We start from the raw sequence: 23,200 nt of genomic DNA, 5'->3' as shown, positions 1-23,200 counted from the left end.
AGTAAATTATCAAATTTTTGGAGTTTTGCTAATCTGATGAGTGAAAAATTGTTTTTTGCTTCTTTTGTGTGAGGGTAAACGTCTTTTCATATGTTGAATGTTCATTTGTATTTCTTTTTCTGTGAATTTCCTGATCATATTCTGTGTCCATTTTTATACATTTGTCCAAATTGATCTTTTTATTTTATGTGTCTGTATAAGCATATACACATGCACATACCTATGCATATATTTTTTCTATATCATTCTATATAGGGAGATTTGTTCTCGTATCACCGATATGATTGCAAGTATTTTTTTCTTAGTTTGTTGTTTTTTTGACTTACAATGTTTTTTGCTTTGCAGAATTGATTTTTTTTTGCATTTGAACTTATCAGTCTTTTCTCTTATGGCTTTATTATTTTTTTTTTTAGAGAAAGGATCTAGCTTTCTTGCCCAGACTGGATTGCAGTGGCATGATCATAGCTCACTGTAACCTCAAACTCTTGACCTGAAGTGATCCTCCTGCTTTAGTCACCTGAATAGCTGGGACCACCAGCATACACCACCATGCAAGTTCCATGCATAAGTTTTATATCTACAGTAAAGAATATTTCAAGACTTAAACTGAAAATTTAATGCAAAATATAATGTATAGATATTATGGATAAAATAGGAAAAAAACTTATACCTAAAACTTCGTGAAGTTTAAAAAGCTAAATTTGAAATCCTATTAGAAAAGCAGGTCTTATATTTTGTATGTGTACAAAATATTTTGTTTTGGGCTCTAAGCATATGCAGATAGTGTGACCTGATGTTAATTAGTCTTGACAGAATTAAGAATGAAGGTATAGAGAGGGCTCTAAGGCTTAAAGTGACAGTTTTATGATTCTTAAGTGAAGCTTGTATAAGTCTGTGAGTTTTGCTTCTACAATCTTTGAATGCTTGCTGATGAGTGGCCTAAAATCTCAAAAAAGGCTGGGGACAGTGGCTCATGCTTGTAATCTCAGCACTTTGGGAGGCTGAGGCGGGTGGATCGCTTGAGCCCAGAAGTTCAAGACTAGCCTGGGCAACATGGTGAAACCTCGTCTCTACCAAAAAAAATACAAAAAAATTATCCAGATGTGGTGGCATGCGCCTGTCGTCCCAGCTATTTGGGAGCCTGAGGTGGGAGGATTGCTTGAGCCCAGGAGGTTGAGCTGCGTGAGCTATGATCTGTTACTGCACTCCAGCCTGGGTGACAGAGCGAGACCCTGTCTCAAAAAAAAAAAAAATCAAAAAAGATAATCTTTGTAGACTTAATGAAAACCCTATTTTAACATTCTCTAAAGATTCCAATGCTGACTTGATAACTTGTGATATTTACATTGACTTTTGTTGAAAAGATAGGTTATGTCTTTAATTTCTGTATAATATTGTGGCTTTATTTTATTTTTCTCTCTCTCTCTCTTTTTGTTGTTGTTGTTGTTGTTTGTTTTTAGAATTTTGATTTGGCTGCTGGGCTGCTACCTTGAAATCCAAGCCCTAAAAATGCCAGCTTCTTTGGACTTAGAAGATGACCTGGATAAATGATAAAAATTAAGAAAGATATTTTGGTGAGTGAAACCTTATGTGAGAGAGTTAATAAAGCCAACTTAATGCTTATTCTTTTGTTTTTTTTCTGATACTGTCTCTCTTTTTGGAAAAACTCTCTAGAATGCATTTATTATTCTTGGAGACATTTAATAAAATACAGATGCTATTCTTCTGTTTTTAAATGGGGTTTTTACTACAAACTATGTAGTTTCTCATCTTTTTTATGAATGATAATCTTAGGTTTCACTGTAGAAGACAATGAAAGACCAGTAAACAATACTTATTTTTAGAATTTATGTTGATTAAAACGATAATAGGATATTGTACTTCAAATAAATACCTTTGATTAAAAATAGAAATATATGTTGAAAGTTGCAAACTCAACATAACTCTAGTTTGATGCTGTATTTAGATCTGAGGTAAGCTAAAGCCTAGCAAAAATTAGACTTTTTATCTTGAAATTTCTATTTCCCTCCCTCCTAGCTTTTGTATAGCACTCCAATAACAGATCCTGGCAGTTCCCCCCTGGGAGCTATGTCATAATGGGTTTAAATTGGCACAGGGGACTCTTCAGAAGTGCTTCATTAGCCCACATGAGAAGTTGCTAATATTAGAACATTTTTTGCATCAACTCCCTGCCCTCTCTCCTTCTTCTTTTGAGAATTTCCTTCATGTACAGTATTATGACAGGGGCTTGGGTTTGTGCCTTGGTGCCCTAACATCCTTAGATTTTTATCTCAGTTTGTTGAAGTGACTACTATGGCAAGCAGTCATTGTTTATAATTTAAGAGTTTATTGCTGGTTTTCCTTAAAGACACTGACATTTGCAAGTTACTGAGAAGTAGTTTTTGTATCTAGAAAGTTTTTTTTTTCTTTCATTCTGAGACTTAAGAGCTTTGTGCCAGGAGCAGAAGGCCATCATTTCTGCCAGGGTGAGCAGTGCATTGAGGTACAACCAGTCCTTCACTCCCAGATCCTAGGAGGAAAGAAGGAGTGCTATTAGGAACAAAGAAGGAAGCAAGCACTGTAGAGCTGTTGCCACAAGCAGCTACTCTTCTATGTAAATCTTTATATGACTGACAAAGACTGCTGCTCCCTACTTAGAGAATACTCATGATGGGTGCACAATTGACATTTTAAAGCAGTAAAAAGATACAAGAAAAATTACCTAGGGAAAATATTTTTCTAAAAGCATGTTTTGAGAAGAAATTAAATGTGCTGCTTTCTGTATGGAGTGGGCTGAGTTCTGAGTTGTTAAAAATGCATCAGGTTGAAATGCACATAACATAAATTAGCCATTTTAAAGTGAACAGTTCAGTGGCATTTAGTAGATTCACATTGTACAACCACCACTTCTATCTAGTTCCAAAACATGTCTGTCACTCCAAAATGAAACTTCATAACCATTAAGATGTCCCATTCCCCATCCCCTATACCTCCCGCTCACAACCACTAATCTGTCTGTCTGTCTCTGTGAAGTTACCTATTCTAGATATTTCATACAAATTAGGCCGGGTGCGGTGGCTCATGCCTGATATCCCAACACTTTGAGAGGCTGAGGCGGGTGGATCACTTGAGGTCAGGAGTTTGAGACTAGCCTGGCCAATATGGCGAAACCTCATCTCTCCTAAAAACAAACAAAATTAGCCAGGCTTGGTGGTTGCGTGCCTGTAATCCCAGCTACTTGGGAGGCTGAGGCAGGAGAATCACTTGAACCTGGGAGGCAGAGGTTGCAGTGAGCCAAGATCACGCCACTGTACTCCTTCCTGGGTGACAGAGCCAGACTCCATCTCAAAAATAATAATAATAGGCCAGGCGCAGTGGCTCACGCCTGTGGTCCCAGCACTTTGGGAGGCTGAGGCAGGCACGTCACGAGGTCAGGAGATCGAGACCATCCTGGCTAACACAGTGAAACCCCGTCTTTACTAAAAATGCAAAAAAATTAGCCGGGCGTAGTGGTGGGTGCCTATGGTCTCAGCTACTCGGGAGGTTGAGGCAGGGGAATGGCGTGAACCTGGGAGGCGGAGCTTGCAGTGAGCCGAGGTCACGCCACTGCATTCCAGCCTGGGCAACACAGCGAAACGCCATCTCAAAATAAATAAATAATAATAAAATAAATAAATGGAATTATGCAATATATGACCTTTTATGTCTGACTTCTGTTACTTAGCATATAGTTTTTGAGGTTTATCTACATTGTAGCACGTATCAGCACTTCATTCCTTATTATATCTAAATAATATTCTATATATGTATCTACCACACTTTGTTTATCCATTCACCTGTTAATGGACATTTGAGTTTTTGGCTATTGTGAATAATGTTGCTGTGAATATATGTGTAATTTAGAGTTATTCTTAAATTTTTTTTTTTTTTTTTAGTACTAATGGGGTTTGCCACGTTGGCCAGGCTGGTCTTGAACTCCTGACCTCAAGTGATCCACCCGCCTTGGCCTCCCAAAGTACTGGGATTACAGGTGTGAGCCACTGTGCCCACCCCGCCTTTCTTAAATTTTGTTTTTACATTAATGTTTTTCAGTGAATATTCTTCCATTTAAGGCAGGAATAATTGCCGTAAAGAATATTATTTTATTGTTATGCTGTGTGTGACTATAACACTTTGACATTTACTGAGTATTTATAGTCATTTTTAATTTTTTTGAGACAGAGTCTCACTCTGTTGCTCAGAGCAGCAATAGTGCAGTAGCACAATTTCAGCTCACCACAACCTCCACCCTTCCCCTCACTCCCCTCAGGCTCAAGGGATTGTCTCACCCCAGCCTCATGAGTTGCTGGGACTACAGGCACACACCACCAGGCCCAGCTAATATTTGTACTTTCTGTAGAAATGGGGTTTCACCATGTTCCCCAGGCTGGTCTCAAAAGCCTAAGCTCAAGCTGTCTGCCCACCTCGGCTTCCCAAAGTGCTGGGATTACAGGTGTGAACCACCACACCTAGCCATAGTAAGCCTTTATGCAAAGTTGGAGTAGGAACTTGGGGAACTGCTGATAAACCTGTAACACAATATCAAGATACCTGTAAATATAATGTCAGGCATTTGATGCCTCAGTAATCAGAAAAACTGTTGAATTTCCTCCTTGTAGGGCTTTACAATAACCTTTTTATCCTTATATTTTTCTAAAGGTAAATTATTTGTTAGATGAGTAAGAAAGATACCATTGTTGTCATTGGTTGACTTCCATAGATTGAGACTTGAAGAAATTGCATTTGATCACTGCTATTCACTTAACTTTTCTCATTACTACTACCATAGTTCCCTCAAAGTTTGTTGAATAAAGCTTTCTAGATGCTGCTTCATACAGCACTTAGATGAATTGTTGATTTCCTATTATCAGGCCCCCACGTAACCTATAGTATATATTTTTTTGTAAGTTGTAACTTGAAATTTTCAGATGCTTTGAACTTGACACATAATCTAGCAATTCATTGGCACACCAAGGCAAAACATCAACCTGCTAAAGAGATTTATGTATTTATTTATTTATTTTTGAGACGGAGTTTCACTCTTGTTACCCAGGCTGAGTGCAGTGGCGCTATTTATGTTCACCGCAACCTCCACCTCCCAGGTTCAAGTGATTCTCCTGCCTTATCCTCCCAGTAGCTGGGATTACAGGCATGTGCCACCATGCCCAGCTAATTTTGTATTTTTAGTAGAGATGGAGTTTTTCCATGTTGGTCAGGCTGGTCTTGAACTCCCGACCTCAGTTGATCCGCCTGCTTCAGCCTCCCAAAGTGCTGGGATTACAGGCTATTTATTTAATCTTCAGCTTTAAAACCTACATGTCGTTCAGTTAAGCCTAAATATGAGGTAGGAGGTGGAAATTGACTCCAGAGGCAGGGCTTGAACACCAGACCAAACTGAGGACTAGCTAAAACAGGGATGGGGCAGGAGCAGCTTTCCATAAGACACGTCCACCAGTGTACCATGTCAGTTTACCATTACCATGACAACACCCAGGACTTACCACCCCTCTCCATGGCAATGACCTGACTACCCAAAAGTTACCATACTTTTGCTAGCAATTTCTGCATAAACCACCTGTTAATCTACATGCTTAAAAGTAGGTATAGGCCAGGCACGATGGCTCACGCCTGTAATCCCAACACTTTGGGAGGCCGAGGCGGGTGGATCACCTGAGGTCAGGAGTTCAAGACCAGCCTGGGCAACACGGTGAAACCCCATCTCTACTAAAATGTGTCACTGCACTCCAGCCTGGGCGAGACAGAGCTAGACTCCATCTCAAAAACAATTAAAATAAATGAATACATAAAAGTAGATATAAATATAACTGCTGGCCGGGTACAGTAGGAGGCCAAGGTGGGCGGATTGCTTGAGCTCAGGAGTTCGAGACCAGCCTAGGCAACACGGTGAAACTCCATCTCTACTAAAATACAAAAAATTAGTCCAGCGTGGTGGCATCTGTCTGTAGTCTCAGCTAATTGGGAAGCTGAGGTAGGAAAATTGCTTGAACCTGGAAGGCGGCGGTTGCTCTGAGCTGAGATCACACCACTGCACTCCAGCCTAGGTGACAGAGCGAGACTTCATCTCCAAAAAAAAAAAAAAAATTAGATATAAATATAATTGCAAAACTGCTCTGAGCTGCCAGTCTCAGCACACTGCCTATGGGGTAGTCCTGCTCTGCAGGAGCAGTCACAGAGTCGTAACACTGCAGCTTCAGTAAAGCTGTTTTCTTCTACCCTACCCTGGCTCACCCTTAAGTTCTTTCCTGGGTCAAGCCAAGAATGCTTGAAGGCTAAGCCCCACTTTGGAGGCTTGCCTGTCCTGCATCAAATACAGGTTAATTTGTAAATGGCAAAGTTTGTTTTGAGGTTTTTCCTCAATAACTTGTTTCCTAGGCCTATTAGGCCATTCCCAAAATTGATCTCACTCTTTTAATTTTTTTTTTTTTTTTAAGCGCGGGATCTTGCTCTCTTACCCAGGCTGGAGTGTAGTGGCACAATCATAGCTCACTGTAGCCTTGACCTCCCAGGCTCAAGCAGTTCTGACACCCTAGCCTCCCATGTAGCTGGGACTACAGGTGTGCATCACCACACCTGGTTAATTTTTAAATTTTTTTTGTAGAGATGGGTCTTACTGTGTTGGCAGGAGTGGTCTCAAAATCCTGGGCTCAAACGATCCTCCAACCTCAGCCTCCCAAAGTGCTGGGATTACAGGCCTGAACCACCACACCTGGCCTATTTTGTGTTTTAAAAAGATCCCTGTGGCTGCTGTCTGGAGACAGATTGGAGGCAGGGGAGACCTGAAAGCCGACTTTTTAATGGGGTTTTTTTTTTCATAAATTTCTTTAAGTTTCTTGTGGGCTCTGGATATTAGACCTTTGTCAGATGGGTAGATTGCAAAAATTTTGTGCCATTCTGTAGGTTGTCTGTTCACTCCAATGATAGTTTCTTTTGCTGTGCAGAAGCTCTTTATTTTAATTAGATCCCATTTGTCAATTTTTTTGTTGCAATTGCTTTTGGCGTTTTTATCATGAAATCTTTGCCCATGCCCATGTCCTGAATGGTATTGCCTAGATTTTCTTCTGAGGTTTGTTAGTTTTGGGTTTTACATTTAAGTTTTTAATCCATTTTGAGTTAATTTTTGTAAGGATGGTGTAAGGAAGGGGTCCAGTTTCAATTTTCTGCATATGGCTAGCCAGTTCTCTCAGCACCATTTATTAAATAGGGAATCCTATTTAGTCATAACAGTCTCTCAGATCACAGCACAATCAAATTAGAACTCAAGATTAAGAAGTTCACTCATAACCACACAACTATATGGAAATTGAACAACCTGCTCGTGATTGACTTTTGGGTAAGTAATGAAATTAAGGCATAAATGAAGAAGTTCTTTGAAACTAATGAGAACAAAGAGACAACATACCAGAATCTCTGGGACAGTGTTAAACAGTGTTAAGTGGGAAATTTATAGCACTAAATGCCCACATCAAAAAGCTAGAGAGATCCCAAGTTAACAACCTAACATCTCAACTAAAAGAACTGGAAAATGAAGAGCAAATAAACCCCAAAGCTAGCAAAAGATGAAGAAATAACCAAGAATAGAGCTGAACTGAAGGAGATAAGAGACACAAAAAAACCCTTCAAAAACTCAGTGAATCCAGAAGCTGGTTTTTTGAAAAAAATTGATAGATCACTAGCTATAATAGACTGCTAGCAGGACTAATAAAGAAGAAAAAGAAATTAAATAAACACAATCAGAAATGATAAGGGGGCTATCACCGCTGACCCCACAGAAATACAAACAACCATCAGAGAATACTATAAACGCCTCTGTGTACATAAACTAGAAAATCTAGAAGAAATGGATAAATTCCTGGACACATACACTCTGAACTGAACCAGGAAGACTGAACCAGGAAAAAATTGAATCTCTGAATATACCGATTAACAAGTTCTGAAATTGAGGCAGTAATAAATAGCCTACCAACCAAAGAAGTTTCTTTAAAAATTATTTTTTTTGTAGGGAAGGCCAGCAATTTTTCATAGACTGACTTTCAATTTCTCTCTGTTTTTTTTTTTTAAGTACTGTGTAATGCCCATAGTATTGTTAAACTGACAATTCCTGTATCTGCCAGTAGAAGGTTTTCCAGATCTAGATACATAGTCCTCATGTCATGACCAACGACCTGTTTAGGGAGACTATCAAAGTCCAGGCTTTTTAGTTAGTCTCCTTTCTGGTTAAAGATTCTTTTGGAAAATGTTTCTTAGATTTTAAATTGTTTTCTTGCAGTTGTTCCAACTTTGGAATAGCTGCTAAATAGTTATAGTTTTTTAGGCAGTCATCATTTTTCCTGCTAAGCAGCAACTTTTAATCCCTAAAAATCTTCATTAGTTGTGTTTAATTACCTCTAAAGTTTATTAAAAATCTGTAAAATGCAGATGGAAATCAAATAAGGGCAGTGGTATTAATTTGAGATTTTCTGACTGCTGTTGTATCTTTTTTTTTTTTTTTTAATTTTTTAAAAAATTGAGACATGGTCTTGCTGTTACCTAGCCTGGGCTGGAACTCCTGGGCTCAAACAGCCCTCCTGCCTCTGCCTCCCAAAGTGCTAGGGATACAGGTATGAGCCACTGACCCTGCTATTGTTTCTTAACCACCCAAATCAGTTTCATTGTAACAGTCATTAGCACTAGAAAAGGATATAATTGTCAGAACACAAGGTGCTCTGCTCAAATTTGTAAGTATTTTTGCCATATTTACTTATAACAGAGGAATTTTTCCCCCAAGGATTGCTTAGGTTGGTGTTTGGAAAGCCTTTGCTGTTGAAGTTTAGTCACTAGTAATTATTTTATTTTATTTTATTTTATTTATTTATTTTTGAGATGAAGTCTTGCTCTTGTCCCCCAGGCTGGAGTGCAATGGTGCGATCTCAGCTCACTGCAGCCTCTGCCTCCAGGGTTCAAGTGATTCTCCTGCCTCAGTCTCCCAAGAAGCTGGGAATATTATAGGCGCCTGCTACCATGCCTGGCTAATTTTTGTATTTTCAGTAAAGACGGGGTTTCACCATGTTGACCAGGCTAGTCTCAAACTCCTGACCTCAGGTGATCTGTCCGCCTCAGCCGCCTGAAGTGCTGGGATTACAGGCGTGAGCCGCCGCGCCCAGCCTATTTTATTTTTATTTTTAGAGACAAAAATGTTGCTGTCACCTATACTGAAATGCAGTGGCACTATCGTAGCTTACTGCTGCCTCAAACTCCTGGGTTTGAGGGATCCTCCCGCCTCAGCCTCCTGAGTAGCTGGGGCTATAGGCATGCACCACCACACCCAGTTATTTTTTTTATTTTTTGTAGAGACAGGGTCTCACTGTGTTGCCCTGGCTGGTCTTAAATCGCTGCCCTCAAGCCATCCACCAGCCTCACTATTTAAAAAAGAAAAATTGGTTGGACATGGTAGCTCATGCCTGTAATCCCAGCACTTTGGGAGGCCAAGGTGGGAGGATCACCTGAGCGTAAGAGTTTGAGACCAGCCTGGGCAATATGGCAAGATGCAATCTCTACAAAAAATTTTAAAAATTAGCTGGGCACGGTGGTACGTGCCTGTAATCCCAGCTGCTTAGGAAGCTGAGGCGAGAGGATCACTTGAGCCCAGGAGGTTGAGGCTGCAGTGAGCCATGTTTTTGCCACTGCATTCCAGCAACAGAGAAAGACTGTGTCTCAAAAAAATTAAAAAAAAAAGTTAAACAGTGTTTCAGTTACTTTTTTTCATTTATGCAAGGAATACAACCATATTACAGCAGTTTTGTATTTCCTAATGATTTGCAGCGTATTTCAAAAATAGGAAAATAAAATTTATCAGTGATCCTACCAACCTAATATAGTTGCTTTTTAGGGGATTAATTTTCTTATCCATTTTTTTTAAGAAACTTGTAATTATAGTTACAAGTATAAAGTAATAATTCATGATACTTTAATAATATAAATAAGTGCCATAAATAAATAAAAGGCTGGACACGTGCCATAAATAAGTGCCATAAATAAATAAAAGGTGGCTCACATCTGTAATTCTAGCACTTTGGGAGGCCAAGGTGAGTGGCTTGCCTGAGCTCAGAAGTTCAAGACCAGCCTGGGCAACATGGCAAAACCCCATCTCTACTAAAACTACAAAAGATTAGCCAGGCATGGTGGTGCTTGCCTGTAGTCCCAGCTACTCGGGAGGCTGAGGCAGGAGAATTGCTTGAACCTGGGAGGTGGAGGTTGCAGTGAGCCGAGATCGTGCCACCGCAGTGCAGCCTGGGCAAAAAAGTGAGACTCTGTCTCAATCCATCAATCAATCAATCAATGTTGTATTATAGTTAAAATTATAAGGAATTATTTTATTAGAACATTTGTGGGAGGTTCTTAGGTTTCCATGCCATTTTTGCTTACCACAAATGCTGAAAATTAATGTTCATTCATTTACTTTTGGGTTAAGTATGTGATCTTCAATCCCCAAGCTAACAGAGGAAATGGCCACACTGTGTGATCTTTAATACATGTACTCTTTGGTAAGCAGCATATCTGAAAATAGCAGAAAATATAACTTCTTTATATCTAAAATTTAGGAAGTAATTTAATTCTGTCCGGAACACAGTTCTTTACCTCCATAAAGATTACCTGTCCATATCAACCCCCTTTTTTTTTGTTGTTTTTTTGTTTGTTTGTTTGTTTTGAGATGGAGTCTCGCTCTGTTGCCCAGGCTGGAGTGCAGTGACGCGACCTCAGCTCACTTCAACCTCCACCCTCCTGGATTCAAGCAATTCTCCTGCCTCAGCCTCCCTAGTAGCTGGGATTACAGGCATACACCACCACGTCCAGCTTATTTTTGTGTTTTAGTAGCAGCAGGGTTTCATTATATTGGCCAGGCTGGTCTCAAACTCCTGACCTCAAGTGATCTGCCCACCTTGGCCTCCCAAAGTGCTGGGATTACAGGTGTGAGCCACTGCGCCCAGCCCTTTCATATAAGAATTTTTAAGTGTTTATTTCAGAATCATTATTTTTCAGCCATTCCACTGTTAATAACCCTTTAAAAGTTGTTTAAAATGGTTCATGAAAGACTTCAGAATTTTAGGTAATCATCCAGTTGCTATTCGTCAGGTCTAGTTGTGCTTTGTAGTTTGGAGAAAGAAGAAGGTTTTAGAAACCTTGGCTCCTTTTAAGCTTTTGTCAAGACAGAAGTAGGGGGAGTCTTGGGGAGCCCCTTGCTCTGTGGGGTCAACCAAAAACCTATAATTCTCAAAAAGTATGTGCTTGTTTTATTTTCTTGTGATCCTTTGTTCCCTTCTGACATTCTAGCTTATAAAAAAGTAGCATATAACATAATAAAAAGAATGTTAAATTTAAGACTAGTGTATTTTTATTTTTGGTAACTGTAAGAACTAATTGTTTTAGAATGTCATAATTAAAATAGCTTATCTTCTCTGTAATTTCTTAATTTTTATAGTATTTTCTTATTGTCAAATAAATTATAATTTTCATAGAACTATGAATTATACATTGTTGAATGCATAACTATGCATTGTAATGCTCTTTTGCATCTTCTCTTTTCAGAAGTTTTCTTATTGTCCTCTTGGCATATGCTTCTGGAATAATATTCACCATGGTTTTGGATGACCTTCCAAACTTAGAAGACATCTATACTTCCTTGTGTTCATCAACAATGGAAGACTCAGAGATGGATTTTGACTCTGGACTAGAAGATGATGACACAAAAAGTGATAGTATTTTGGAGGATTCCACAATTTTTGTGGCCTTCAAAGGAAATATAGATGATAAAGACTTCAAATGGAAATTAGATGCAATATTGAAAAACGTGCCCAATTTGTTACACATGGGTAATTTGCTTTAATTATTTTTTCTTCCTGTTACTGTTTTTGAAATGTTTGCCCTTCCATGGTTATCTTGAGTTTTACAAAGCAAGTTTGCTAAATTGGGTCAAAAGGCTGAATTTAAGCGCAGAGGTGGAATTTTAGGATTTTAAAAATATACATGTTTTCTTTCTTTTTAAGTACATAGAAGAACTGAATATAAAGTATTGCTTATTATGGTAATTGTTGAATAATCTTCTCTAGTGGATAAAAGTAATTCCCAAGACCCAAATGTATTTGTTTTTAACTCTCTGGTCTTCATTTTCCTTACCTGTAAATTGAAAAGGTTAAACTGAATCTTTCAGGACCCTTAAAGCTTAGAAAACTTATTATTCCATGAGTCTGCTTATAATGTACTTTAAATTTATTCCTTTAACTTTTATATCAGAAGTCACTAGCTGACAGCTTGCTGGATCCAGTCTGCAGCCATTTGTTATTTGGCCCACGTTAGTGTTTGAGATTTAGTTTGTTTTCAGTGTCTGAGTTTCATTGCCAGTGCTTTAAAAATTGAGATATATTGCATGAAAATCCGAATTTTTACATTTGTCTTTAAAAATAGGAAGATCTGATAATATTGAGTTCTCCCTCTTTCCCAGATGGTACTAAGTAGCAGCTGCTTCTGAGAGCAGCCCCACTTCACCACAGTTCCCATCTGGCTTCTTCACATATTTAGATTACCTGTCCATATCTTACGGGCATTTGTGGTTTTGAACCTTGATTTAGATGTTCTCTATTCTAGTTAGCACAATTGTCTAATCCTTTCAGACGTAGTGAAAAGCCTAGATTTATTCCTTTTATCACAAATCCTAAATTGATCAAGAGCTAATTAGCTTTCTTTTAAGGCTTGGGGGTTTTATCTTTTGAGATTTGTTATCTGGACGGAAGCTGTTGTTTTTTCAACTGCTTTTCACTGTGTTGTACAAGGTTCTCCATAGTTATGCGTTATTTAGCATACAATTAAGAATTTTTCATGTAGTTATCAACATTATTGTAACCATAATCATAGTTATATATTATAAAGGTCTAGCTGGGCCTGAAATTGTTCATTGCTCTTCATTAATTACCACATTTTTCTGTTGTTTACTTATTGCTAATTCAATTTATTTATGGCTTTCAAATAAATTACCAAACCTAGGCCAGGCACAGTAGTTCATGCCTGTAATCCCAGCACTTTGGGAGATTGAGTTGGGTGGATCACTTGAACCCAGGAGTTCAAGACCAGCCTGGACAATGTAGAGAGACCTCATCTCTACAGAAAATACAAAAATTTGCTGGGTATGCTGGCGTGCACCTGTAGTCCCAGCTACTCGAGAGGCTGAGGTGGGAGGATCACTTGAGCCCAGGGACATCAAAGCTGCAGTGAGCTCTAATAGTGCCCCTGCACTCCAGCCTGTGTGACAGAGTGAGACCCTGTCTAAAAAAAATAAATAATAAATAAAGGTGGGTGCAGTGGCTCATGCCGGTAATCCTAGCACTTTGGGAGGTCAAGGTGGGCGGATCACTTGAGGCCAGGAGTTTGAGACAAGCCCGGCCAACATGTTGAAACCTCGTCTACTAAAAATACAAAAATTAGCCAGCCGTGCTGGCAGGCGCCTGTAATCCCAGCTACTCGGGAGGCTGAGGCATTGCTTGAACCTGGGAGGTAGAGGTTGCAGTGAGCCAAGATCATGCCACTGCACTCCAGCCTGGGTGACAGAGCGAGACTCTGTCTCAAAAAAATAAAAACAAATAAAAAATAACCAACTCTAGATTTATGGTGCTATCAGATTATATTCTTGGTCCAAAAAATATTTTAAGTCAAATCTCTCAAATATGGAAGTTCAAAAAGATTTTGATAAGATATAACTGTTATGAATATGGATTTTTCTGCAAGCATATTACGAGTGTTAATACCATAAGCAAATTTGATATTTGTGTAGAATATGTACAAGATTCCAACATACTTCAGAGTGGGAAGAAGTCCTGCAGTGTCTATGATTGGTGGAACCAGGATCCCCAAACTTCCTGCCTTTTGCTGTTTGGAGGCCTACGTGTAATGGAAAGGAAATTGCCCTGAGAATCAGAGCTGGGTTTTAATGTCATCTCTGATGCTACTAGTTAGCCACAGGATTCTGAGCAAATCACTTAGCCTTTCTGGGCCTTGGTTTCCTCTCCTGTAAAATAGTCTTGGACTAAATATTGTCTAATCTTTTCTAAATTCCTATGATTGTGTTATCTCATTCCTTTTAGCAAGTTTTCCCTTTTTTTTTTTCCACATTAGAACAAGTGAACTCCATGTCTGGAAAAGTTAACATTCAATGTACAATGGTTTAAGAGCTGGAAGGGGCTTTAGGCAACATGTAGGCACTTTCCTCTATGCGTAGATGTTTCTCATTTTGAGAAAGGATATTCCTCTACGACCGTTACCTCTTTTTTCCTTCTTTTCACAGGTGTTGAATGACCGTTATCTTAATATTAGAATGTATAACTGAATGAAGGATACAGAAGGTTCAGTTTAGCTGAGTTAATAACAAAAGAGAAAATTGTTTTGCCTGAGGTTGTTGAATAACTTTTTTTGTTTTTTATTTATTTTTTGAGGCAGTGTCTCACCCTGTCACTCAGGCTGGAATGCAGTGGCATGATCTCAGCTCACTGCAGCCTTGATCTCCCAGGCTCAAGCAATTCTCCCACCTCAGCTTCCCAAGTAGCTGGGACTACAGGCGCACGCCGCTGCACCCGGCTAATTTTCTGTTTATTTTTTGTAGAGATGAGGTCTCACTATGTTGCCCAGGGTGATCTCAAACTCCTGAGCTCAAGTGTTCTGCCCGCCTCGGCCTCCCAAAGTGCTGGGATTATGGACATGCGCCACTGCACCCAGCCAAATAACATTTTTTATCAGCTAACTGTGCCTAGGATTTGCTTTCCAACCTGTAAAATGTAACTACAATTAATAGTACCTCCTCAAATTACTTAACTTTTTTTTTTATTATTATTATACTTTAAGTTTTAGGGTACATGTGCACAATGTGCAGGTTAGTTACCTATGTATACATGTGCCATGCTGGTGTGCTGCACCCATTAACTCGTCATTTAGCATTAGGTATATCTCCTAAAGCTATCCCTCCCCGCTCCCCCCACCCCGTAACAGTCCCCAGAGTGTGATGTTCCCCTTCCTGTGTCCATGTGTCTGTAAACTATTCCAAGAACAAAAAACCAAACACCGCATATTCTCACTCATAGGTGAGAATTACTTAACTTTTTAAAAAAGTATTTTTTATTGTATAATACACATAACATAAAATTTACCATGTGAACCATTATTAAATATACAGTTTAGTGGAAATTAAATGTACTCATAATGTTGTGCAACCATCACCACCATGTGTCGCCCTAACTCTTTTCTTTTTTTTTAAACGGAGTCTTGCTCTGTCACCCAGGCTGGAGTGCAGTGGCGCGATCTCGGCTCTCTGCAAGCTCCGTCTCCCGGGTTCACGCCATTCTCCTGCCTCAGCCTCCCGAGTAGCTGGGACTACAGGCGACTGCCACCACACCAGGCTAATTTTTTGTATTTTTTAGTAGAGATGGGGTTTCACTGTGTTAGCCAGGATGTAACTCTTTTCATCTTGTAAAATTAAACATCTCTGGCCGGGTGCGGTGGCTCATGCCTGTAATCCCAGCACTTTGGGAGGCCGAGGCTGATGGATCACGAGGTCAAGAGATCAAGATCATCTTGGCCAACATGGTGAAACCCTGTCTCTACTAAAAATACAAAAATTAGCTGGGCATAGTGGCGGGTGTCTATAGTCCCAGCTACTTGGGAGGCTGAGGCAGGAGAATTGCTTGAAGCTGGGAGGCAGAGGTTGCAGTGAGCCAAGATTGCACCACTGCATTCCAGCCTGGTGACAGATTGAAACTCCGTCTCAAAAAAAAAAAAAAAATTGAACATCTCTAACCGTTAAATAACAACTCCCCATTTCCTCCTTGCTCCTAGTCCCTGGAAACCACCATTCTACTATCTGTTTCTATGATTTTTGACTACTCTACTTCCTTCATATAAGTGGAATTTTGCCTTTTTGTGACTGGCATATTTCGCTTAGCGTAAGATGCTCAAAGCCCATTCATGTTGCATCGTGCGGCAGGATTTCCTTCCTTTTTAAGGCTTAATAATATAACATTGTGGCTGGGCGCAGTGGCTCACACCTGTAATCCCAGCACTTCGGGAGGCCGAGGCGGGCGATCATGAGGTCAGGAGATCAAGACCATCCTGGCCAACATGGTGAAACCCTGTGTCTACTAAAAATACAAAAATTAGCTGGGCATGGTGGCGTGCACCTGTAGTCCCAGCTCAGGATGCTGAGGCAGGAGAATTGCTCGAACCTGGGAGGCGGAGGTTGCAGTGAGCCAAGATCATGCCACTGCACTCCAGCCTGGTGACAGAGCAAGATTCCATCTCAAATAATAATAATAATAATAATAATATTCCATTGTATGTATATACCATATTTTACTGATTCATTCATCTGTCAGTAGACATTGGGTTCCTTCTACATCTTAGCTGTTGTGGGTAATGCTGCTATGAATATGGTGTACTATCTCTTTGAGACTCTGCTTTCAGTTCATTTGAGTGTGTACTCCGAAGTAGAATTGCTGCATCATGTGGTAATTCTATTTTTAATTTTTTTTGAGAAACTGTCGTTTTCCACAGCAGCTTGTATCCTTTTACATTCCCACTGACAGTGCACAAGGGTTCCAGTTTCTTTTTTTTTTTTTTTTTTTGAGACGGAGTCTTGTTCTGTCACCCAGGCTGGAGTGCAGTAGTGAAATCTTGGCTCACAGCAACCTCTGCCTCCTGGGTTCAAGCGATTCTCCTGCCTCAGCCTCCTGAGTAGCTGGGACTACAGGCGTGCACCACCATGCCTGGCTAATTTTTGTATTTTTAGTAGAGACGGGGTTTTGCCATGTTGGCCAGGCTGATCTCGAACTCCTGAACTCAAGTGATCCACCAGCCTCAGCCTCCCAAAGTGCTGGGATTATTGGGATTATAGGTGTGAGCCACCGTGCCCCGCGGGTTCTATTTCTCTGTATCTTCACCACTGTTTATTTTCTTTGGTTTTGATAGTATCCATGGTAATGGTTGTGAGGTGGTATCTTATCATTATTATTTGCATTTCTCTAATGATTAGTTATGTCAAGCATCTTTTCATGTGCTTATTGGCCATTTGTGTATCTTTTCTGGAGAACTGTCCTTTACCTTTTTTTTTTTTTTTTTTTTTGAGACGGAGTCTCACTTTGTTGCCCAGGCTGGAGTGCAGTGGTGCAGTCTTGGCTCACCATAACCTCCGCCTCCCGGGTTCAAGCAATTCTCCTGCCTCAGCCTCCTGAGTAGCTGGGACTACAGGTGCATGCCACCATGCCCAGCAAATTTTTATATTTTAGTAGAGACGGGGTTTCATTATGTTGGCTGGGCTAGTCTTGAACTCCTGACCTTGTGATCCACCCGCCTCGGCCTCCCGAAGTGCTGGGATTATAGGCATGAGCCTATTCTATTAATTTAAACTTAACCTCTCTCTTCTTTCTTATGGTCCTTTCTCCATCTTACTGCTTTCCATTTATTCATTGCCTGTGGTGTGCCAGGTACTATGCTAGATTTTTTGCATATATTATCTAATTTGTACTCAAAAATCATATGAAGTGGTTTTTTCATAGTTTTAGAAAAGAAAAAGATAAGTTTCAGAAAGGCTAAATAGCTCGTTCATGGTCACCCAGGTGCTAAGTGGCAAAGCTAGGATTAGATTTGAGTCTGTAGCTCCAAAGCATATGCTCTGTTAGCTATTCCAAGCTGGGCATAGTGCTCCACCTTATTCTTTTGCTCTTTTGGTTTGTTTTTTAATTCCATCTCCTCTGGTGGCTAAAAGATTATTAATATAATTCTTTTTCTTTCACAATCAAGAGTCCAGCAAGCTAAAAGTACAGAAGGTGGAGCCTTGGAACAGCGTGCGTGTGACATTCAACATCCCCCGGGAAGCAGCGGAGCGGCTACGGATCCTTGCTCAGAGCAACAACCAGCAGCTTCGGGATTTAGGGATTCTCTCTGTTCAGATTGAAGGTCTTTTACTTTGCCATGTGCCCATCTAGACCAGAATCATTACAACAGTAGAATATAGCATGATTTTCTATGCTGCTTTGTCTGTTCCTCTGCTCTTATGTTTCGGAATGCCAAGCAACTCATGTAACTTGTACTTTGCTTTGCAGCACCTTAGGATGAAGAGGGACTGACTGAGGTTATTGCTGGGTCCTGATGGTCTTTAGCATCTGTAGCCTTGGACTCCATTCCTTTGGCTAATTTTGACCATCAGTCTTTCAGACTTTGATTTTACTGGCATCCTGACCAGGAATTGATTTGTCTTATTTTTTTATTTAGTTGTGTGGTTTTCTTTGTTATTGTTGTTGTTTTTAGAGACAGTGTCTTTCTATGTTGCCCAGGCTGGACTCAAAGTCTTGGCCTCAGATGATCCTCCCATCTCAGCCTCCTGAGTAGCTGGGACTACACCTGTACCACTGTACCCAGTTTAACATATAATTTAATTTGCTTCCTTCCTTCCACCAGATAAACTTTGATATTTTCTTTATTCGTCTAACAGATTATGAACCCTTTAATTAACAGTCCTTTCCTTTGGTAGCAGCGTTCCTTTTCTTTTCTTTTTTTTTTGAGACAGAGTCCCAGGATGGAGTGTAGTGGCATGATCTCAGCTCACTGCAACCTCCACCTCCCAGGTTCAAGTGATTCTCCTGCCTCAGCCTCCCGAGTAGCTGGGATTACAGGCACGTACCACCATGCCCAGCTAATTTTTGTATTTTTAGTAAAGATGGGGTTTCACCATCTTGGCCAGGCTGGTCTCAAACTTCTGACCTCAGGTGATCCACCCTCTTCGGCCTCCCAAAGTGCTGGGATTACAGGCCATCACGCCGGCCTGCAGTGTTCATTTTCAATATTTTTACCAGAATGATCTTTTTCAAAATGAGAATTGGATGAGCGCGTGCACGCACACACACACGCACACACACACACACACACGCACACACACACACGCACGCACACACACACACGCACACACACCCCTATACATGGTCTCACCTCTACCTTCCTCATCCAGCCTTATCTTGTATAACTTTCCTCCCTTGCCCCCTGTGTTCCAGCTTCTCAGCTTTCTCTTCCTTCTGCCACAGTTCCTTTGCATTGATGTCTTCTCTAAATGAAATACTATTCCCTACCAGCCCCCCTTCCCCTAGTTCATGCCTGCTCAGCCTTCAAGTATCAGCTTAAATCTTGAGGATGTATTTTCTGAACTCCTTTGGCAAGTCAGAGTCCTTTGCTATGTGCTCTCACAAAAGTTTGTTTCTCTCCCTCAGATCATTTATCTCACACTTTCATTAGAGCAATTATTTGATTATTGTTTTATCCCCATAGACTATAAGCTTTAGCATTTGGAATACAATGATAAATATTGTCCTTACTGTTATAAACTCGGAAGAGCTTATGACTTTAGTAAGGAAGACAAACCTGTGAGAGATGTAAGTACCTACCATGTGTGGGGGAGCTCTTGGGAAGCTCAGTGAACTAGAACCCTCTCTTCCCCTCCTGTGTTGATACAACCAGGTGATAACCAGCAATTCCAGCTTTCCCTTCCACTGTAGTCCAGGTCCTCCTGGCCCTGTGCTTACGTAGAACCTAAATGCTCCGTGAAACCTCAGCAGCTGAGGTCATTTTGTTTATAGGAGTGAGACACATTTTATGCAGTCTAGCATTGTAGGTTGCTGTGCCCTCAAAGGGGCAATACCAACAAACAAATTATTTAGAAAGGGTTATATGTAGATTGAGAAATGGGATAAATTTCACCATTTGATAAATGAGAGAATAGTGGCTTAAGCAATACCACTTTAATTTGAAAAATGTGGAACTATCTAAAAGGATCCAGAAAAGTACAGTTAATTCACAGCAGTCTGTAGGATGAACTATTAGAAAAAGTGGAAGTCGAACAACTATTGGATAAAATAACAGTATGTGGGCTGTTTATACTTTAAGGAATACATAAGTGGTTTCTTTAAAACCCCACATGTTTTGTGGTCTCTGTTACCTATTTAAAGGCTTCAAAACCTTAATTGATAGTGTTTTTCACTGGAGAAAGAAGTACCAGTTTTATTTCTCAAGCAGACCTACTTCCTAAAAGGATAAAATGCTGGTTCTCCCTTAACGTTATAGCCATAAATTCAAACATGAGTACTAGCAAGGAAGCAAATAGATAACATATTTTAAGAAATTATGAAATTCACATATGACAATGATTATCACAATACAGAAAGAGTTCTTTAACTTTTAGGCTACATGTGTGTCCCAGATGATCTCTGTTCCCACGCTCCTGGGAATTCAGCAGGAGTGAAAGTGATGGCAGCAGCTATTGCTTTTGTGGAACTGGGCTGTTGATTTTGTAAGTTGTAAGAAGAATGTTGGCCAGCCACAGTGGCTCACACCTGTAATCCCAACACTTTGGGAGGCTGAGGTGGGTGGATCACTTGAGGGCAGGAGTTTGAGACCAGCCTGGCCAAATGGTGAAACCCCATCTCTACTAAAAATATAAAAATTAGCCGAGCATGGTGGGGTATGCCTATAGTCCCAGCTACTCGGGAGGCTAAGGCAGGAGAATTGCTTGAACCCAGGAGGTGGAGGTTGTGGTGAGCCGAGATCACGCCACTGCACTCCAGCCTGGGTGACAAGAGCAAAATTTTCCTGGGTGGAGGTTGCGGTGAGCTGAGATCACGCCACTGCACTCCAGCCTAGGCGACAAGAGCAAAATTTTGTCTCAAAACAACAACAACAAAAAAGAAGGAATGAAGGAATGTTGCCGCTATCGTGTCTGCTGCAAGGCTTGAGGGACAGGTTCTCCCAACAGTCCATTCTCCATTGACAAATACTCCCTGTACCCTTCCTTTTTTAAGTTGTGGCCAGGGAATTGGGGAAACATCTTTTTTGAGGACATTTTGTGCCCCCTCTGTAAATTCATGGTGATCTAAAGCAGTAGTCTGCTAACTTTTTCTGTAAAGGGCCAAGAATAAATATTTTTGGCTTTGCAGGCCATAGGATCTCAACTCAACAAGTACTCAGCTCCATCTTGTAGGGCAAAAACAGCCATAGGCGATATGTAAACAAGTAAACATGGCAGATTTCAATAACACTTTATTGAAATAAACATGCAGTGGGCTGCATTTGGCCCACAGGACATAGTTTGTGGACCCCTAATTGGCAAGTTTGGGAGCCAGTAGTGTTCTCTTTGACACGAATTAGCATATATGCAGTTGGCAAATAGGGGAATGACAGCAGTATAGTGTGGAAATTCTGTTTATTAATATGTGATTTTTTTTCTTAGGTAAGAGGAGCTGGAATAGTAGAAATAGAATTACAATTATCAACAAGAAAAAGCTTTTCACATGTGTGGGAGTCTTTTCAGCTCTATTAAAATTAAGAATGAGAGTGTATATTCGTGTGCCTTCCTGACGTGCATCCCCCAGCCTTGTGTGGCTCGCAGCTCATGATAGGTTGCATTTCTTCCTGTGCCCACCTTAATGGCAGCCCCACTGGCTCAGAACTCCACTGCATCTGCATTATCTCAGCACCTTTAACCAGGCATTTCCGCTGCATTTTTTCTGGTATTTTGCCTCCACCAGTTGTTTTTATTAGAGCTCTGGTTACAAAGTCTCATAGGTTTTCAGTTTGCCCTAACCCTGTTATTGTCAGTATGAGATTTGATAAATGTGAGGTTTTCCAGGAATTGTCATATAGAAAAATGCTTATAATTCTTTGTAAGGTTATAAGATGACCATTTATATTTAATAAATAGCTAAGGAGCACCTGCCACGTACCAGGCACTATTTTATGTATAAATGATATATTATAGATAGTCATATAATTTATCATCTAAATTAGGACACTTCTTTCTTATTTTTTTGAGACAAAGTCTCACTGTGTAGCCTAGGTTGGAGTGCAGTGGTACAAACACAACTCACTGTAGCCTCAGCCTCCTGGGCTCAAGCGATCCTCCTATCTCAGACTCCTGAGTAGCTAAGACCACAGGTGCGTGCCACCACGGACCTGACTAATTTTTCTTAGAGACGGGGTCTCACCATGTCACTAGTCTTGAACTCCTGGTCTGAAGCAATCCTCCCACCTTGGCCTCCCAAAGTGCTGGGATTAACAAACGTGAGTCACTATGCCCAGCCTAAATTAGGACACTTCTGAAAGTGAAAGAGAATGCTGTTAATTATGCTGGAACAACAGATGTGAGGGAACAAGGACAGACTTGTAATTAACCCTGTATAGTGATGGGGGAGGCAAGCAAGAAAACGAGTGAGTGAGTGATTACATGGAATGTGCTCTGCAGAAATAACAAGATGTTCTGATAAAAGTTACCTAACCTTGGATAAGATGGTTGGTAGAGGCCTTTTTGGGCATGTGACACTTAAGATTACATGAAAATTGAGAAGCTAGCTATGTGAAGAGTGCAGAGAACTGTTCTAGGCAGAGAAAACCACATGAGCAAAGGCCTTGGGGGTGAGAAGCAGCCTTGTGTGCCTAAGAAACTAAAAGGAAACACTGGGGCTGAATCCTTGCTATTGAAGGAGAAAAACAGCATGAGATGAGTTTAAAGAGGTAGACAGGGCTAAATATGGGCAGTCCAATATTGGTAGCCACAGACTGTATGTTGCTTTTGGGCACTGAAAATGTGGCTAGTTAAAACTGACATGTGCTGTAAGTATAAAATACATATTACATTTTGAAGATTTGGTATTCCCCAAAGGAATGTAAAATATCTCAATAATTCTTATATTGTCCGGGCTGAGTGGCTCACACCTGTAATCCCAGCACTTTGGAAGGCTGAAGCCAGGAGGATTGCTTGAGTGCAGGAGTTTGAGACCAGCCTGAGCAATGTAGTGACACCCTGTCTCTACAAAAAATTTAAAACTGAAAAAAATTAGCCAGGCATGTTGGCATACTCCTGTAGTCCCAGCTACTTGAGAAGCTGATGTGGGAGGATCACTTAAGTCCAGTTAGGTCAATGCTGCAGTGAACTGTGATCTCACCACTGCACTCCAGCCTGAGCAACAGAGTGAGACCCTGTTTCAAAAAATAATAATAATTTTTACATTAATTACATGTTGAAATAATACATTGAATATATTAAGTGAAATGATAATCTCATCTGTTACTGTGGCTTCTAGAAAATTTTAAA

At 40.3% G+C, this 23,200-nt stretch overlaps 1 protein-coding gene across 8 annotated transcripts in view; it reads left to right on the top strand.

Annotated features, from left to right (window-relative positions):
• The window catches only part of NCOA6 (nuclear receptor coactivator 6), a 110,207-nt gene that overhangs the window by 31,316 nt on the left and 55,691 nt on the right, over positions 1-23,200 (top strand). For 7 of the 8 annotated variants that reach the window (XR_008496060.2, XM_054466745.2, XM_054466742.2 and 4 more), the window contains 3 exons: positions 1,461-1,574; positions 11,623-11,906; positions 17,869-18,024. Coding sequence is in view for 7 of the 8 variants with exons in the window: in XM_054466745.2 (XP_054322720.1) it covers positions 11,672-11,906; positions 17,869-18,024 (391 nt within the window). In the remaining variant the exon portion in view is untranslated. The remainder of the gene's footprint in view (positions 1-1,460; positions 1,575-11,622; positions 11,907-17,868; positions 18,025-23,200) is intronic. The other variant, XM_063659157.1, reaches the window with a different exon arrangement.

Source organism: Pongo pygmaeus, chromosome 21 (assembly GCF_028885625.2).
Source record: "Pongo pygmaeus isolate AG05252 chromosome 21, NHGRI_mPonPyg2-v2.0_pri, whole genome shotgun sequence".
Classification (NCBI taxonomy): Eukaryota; Metazoa; Chordata; class Mammalia; order Primates; family Hominidae; genus Pongo; species Pongo pygmaeus.
Note: the sequence above shows the minus strand (reverse complement) of the source record. Positions and strands in the feature narration are given on the sequence as shown.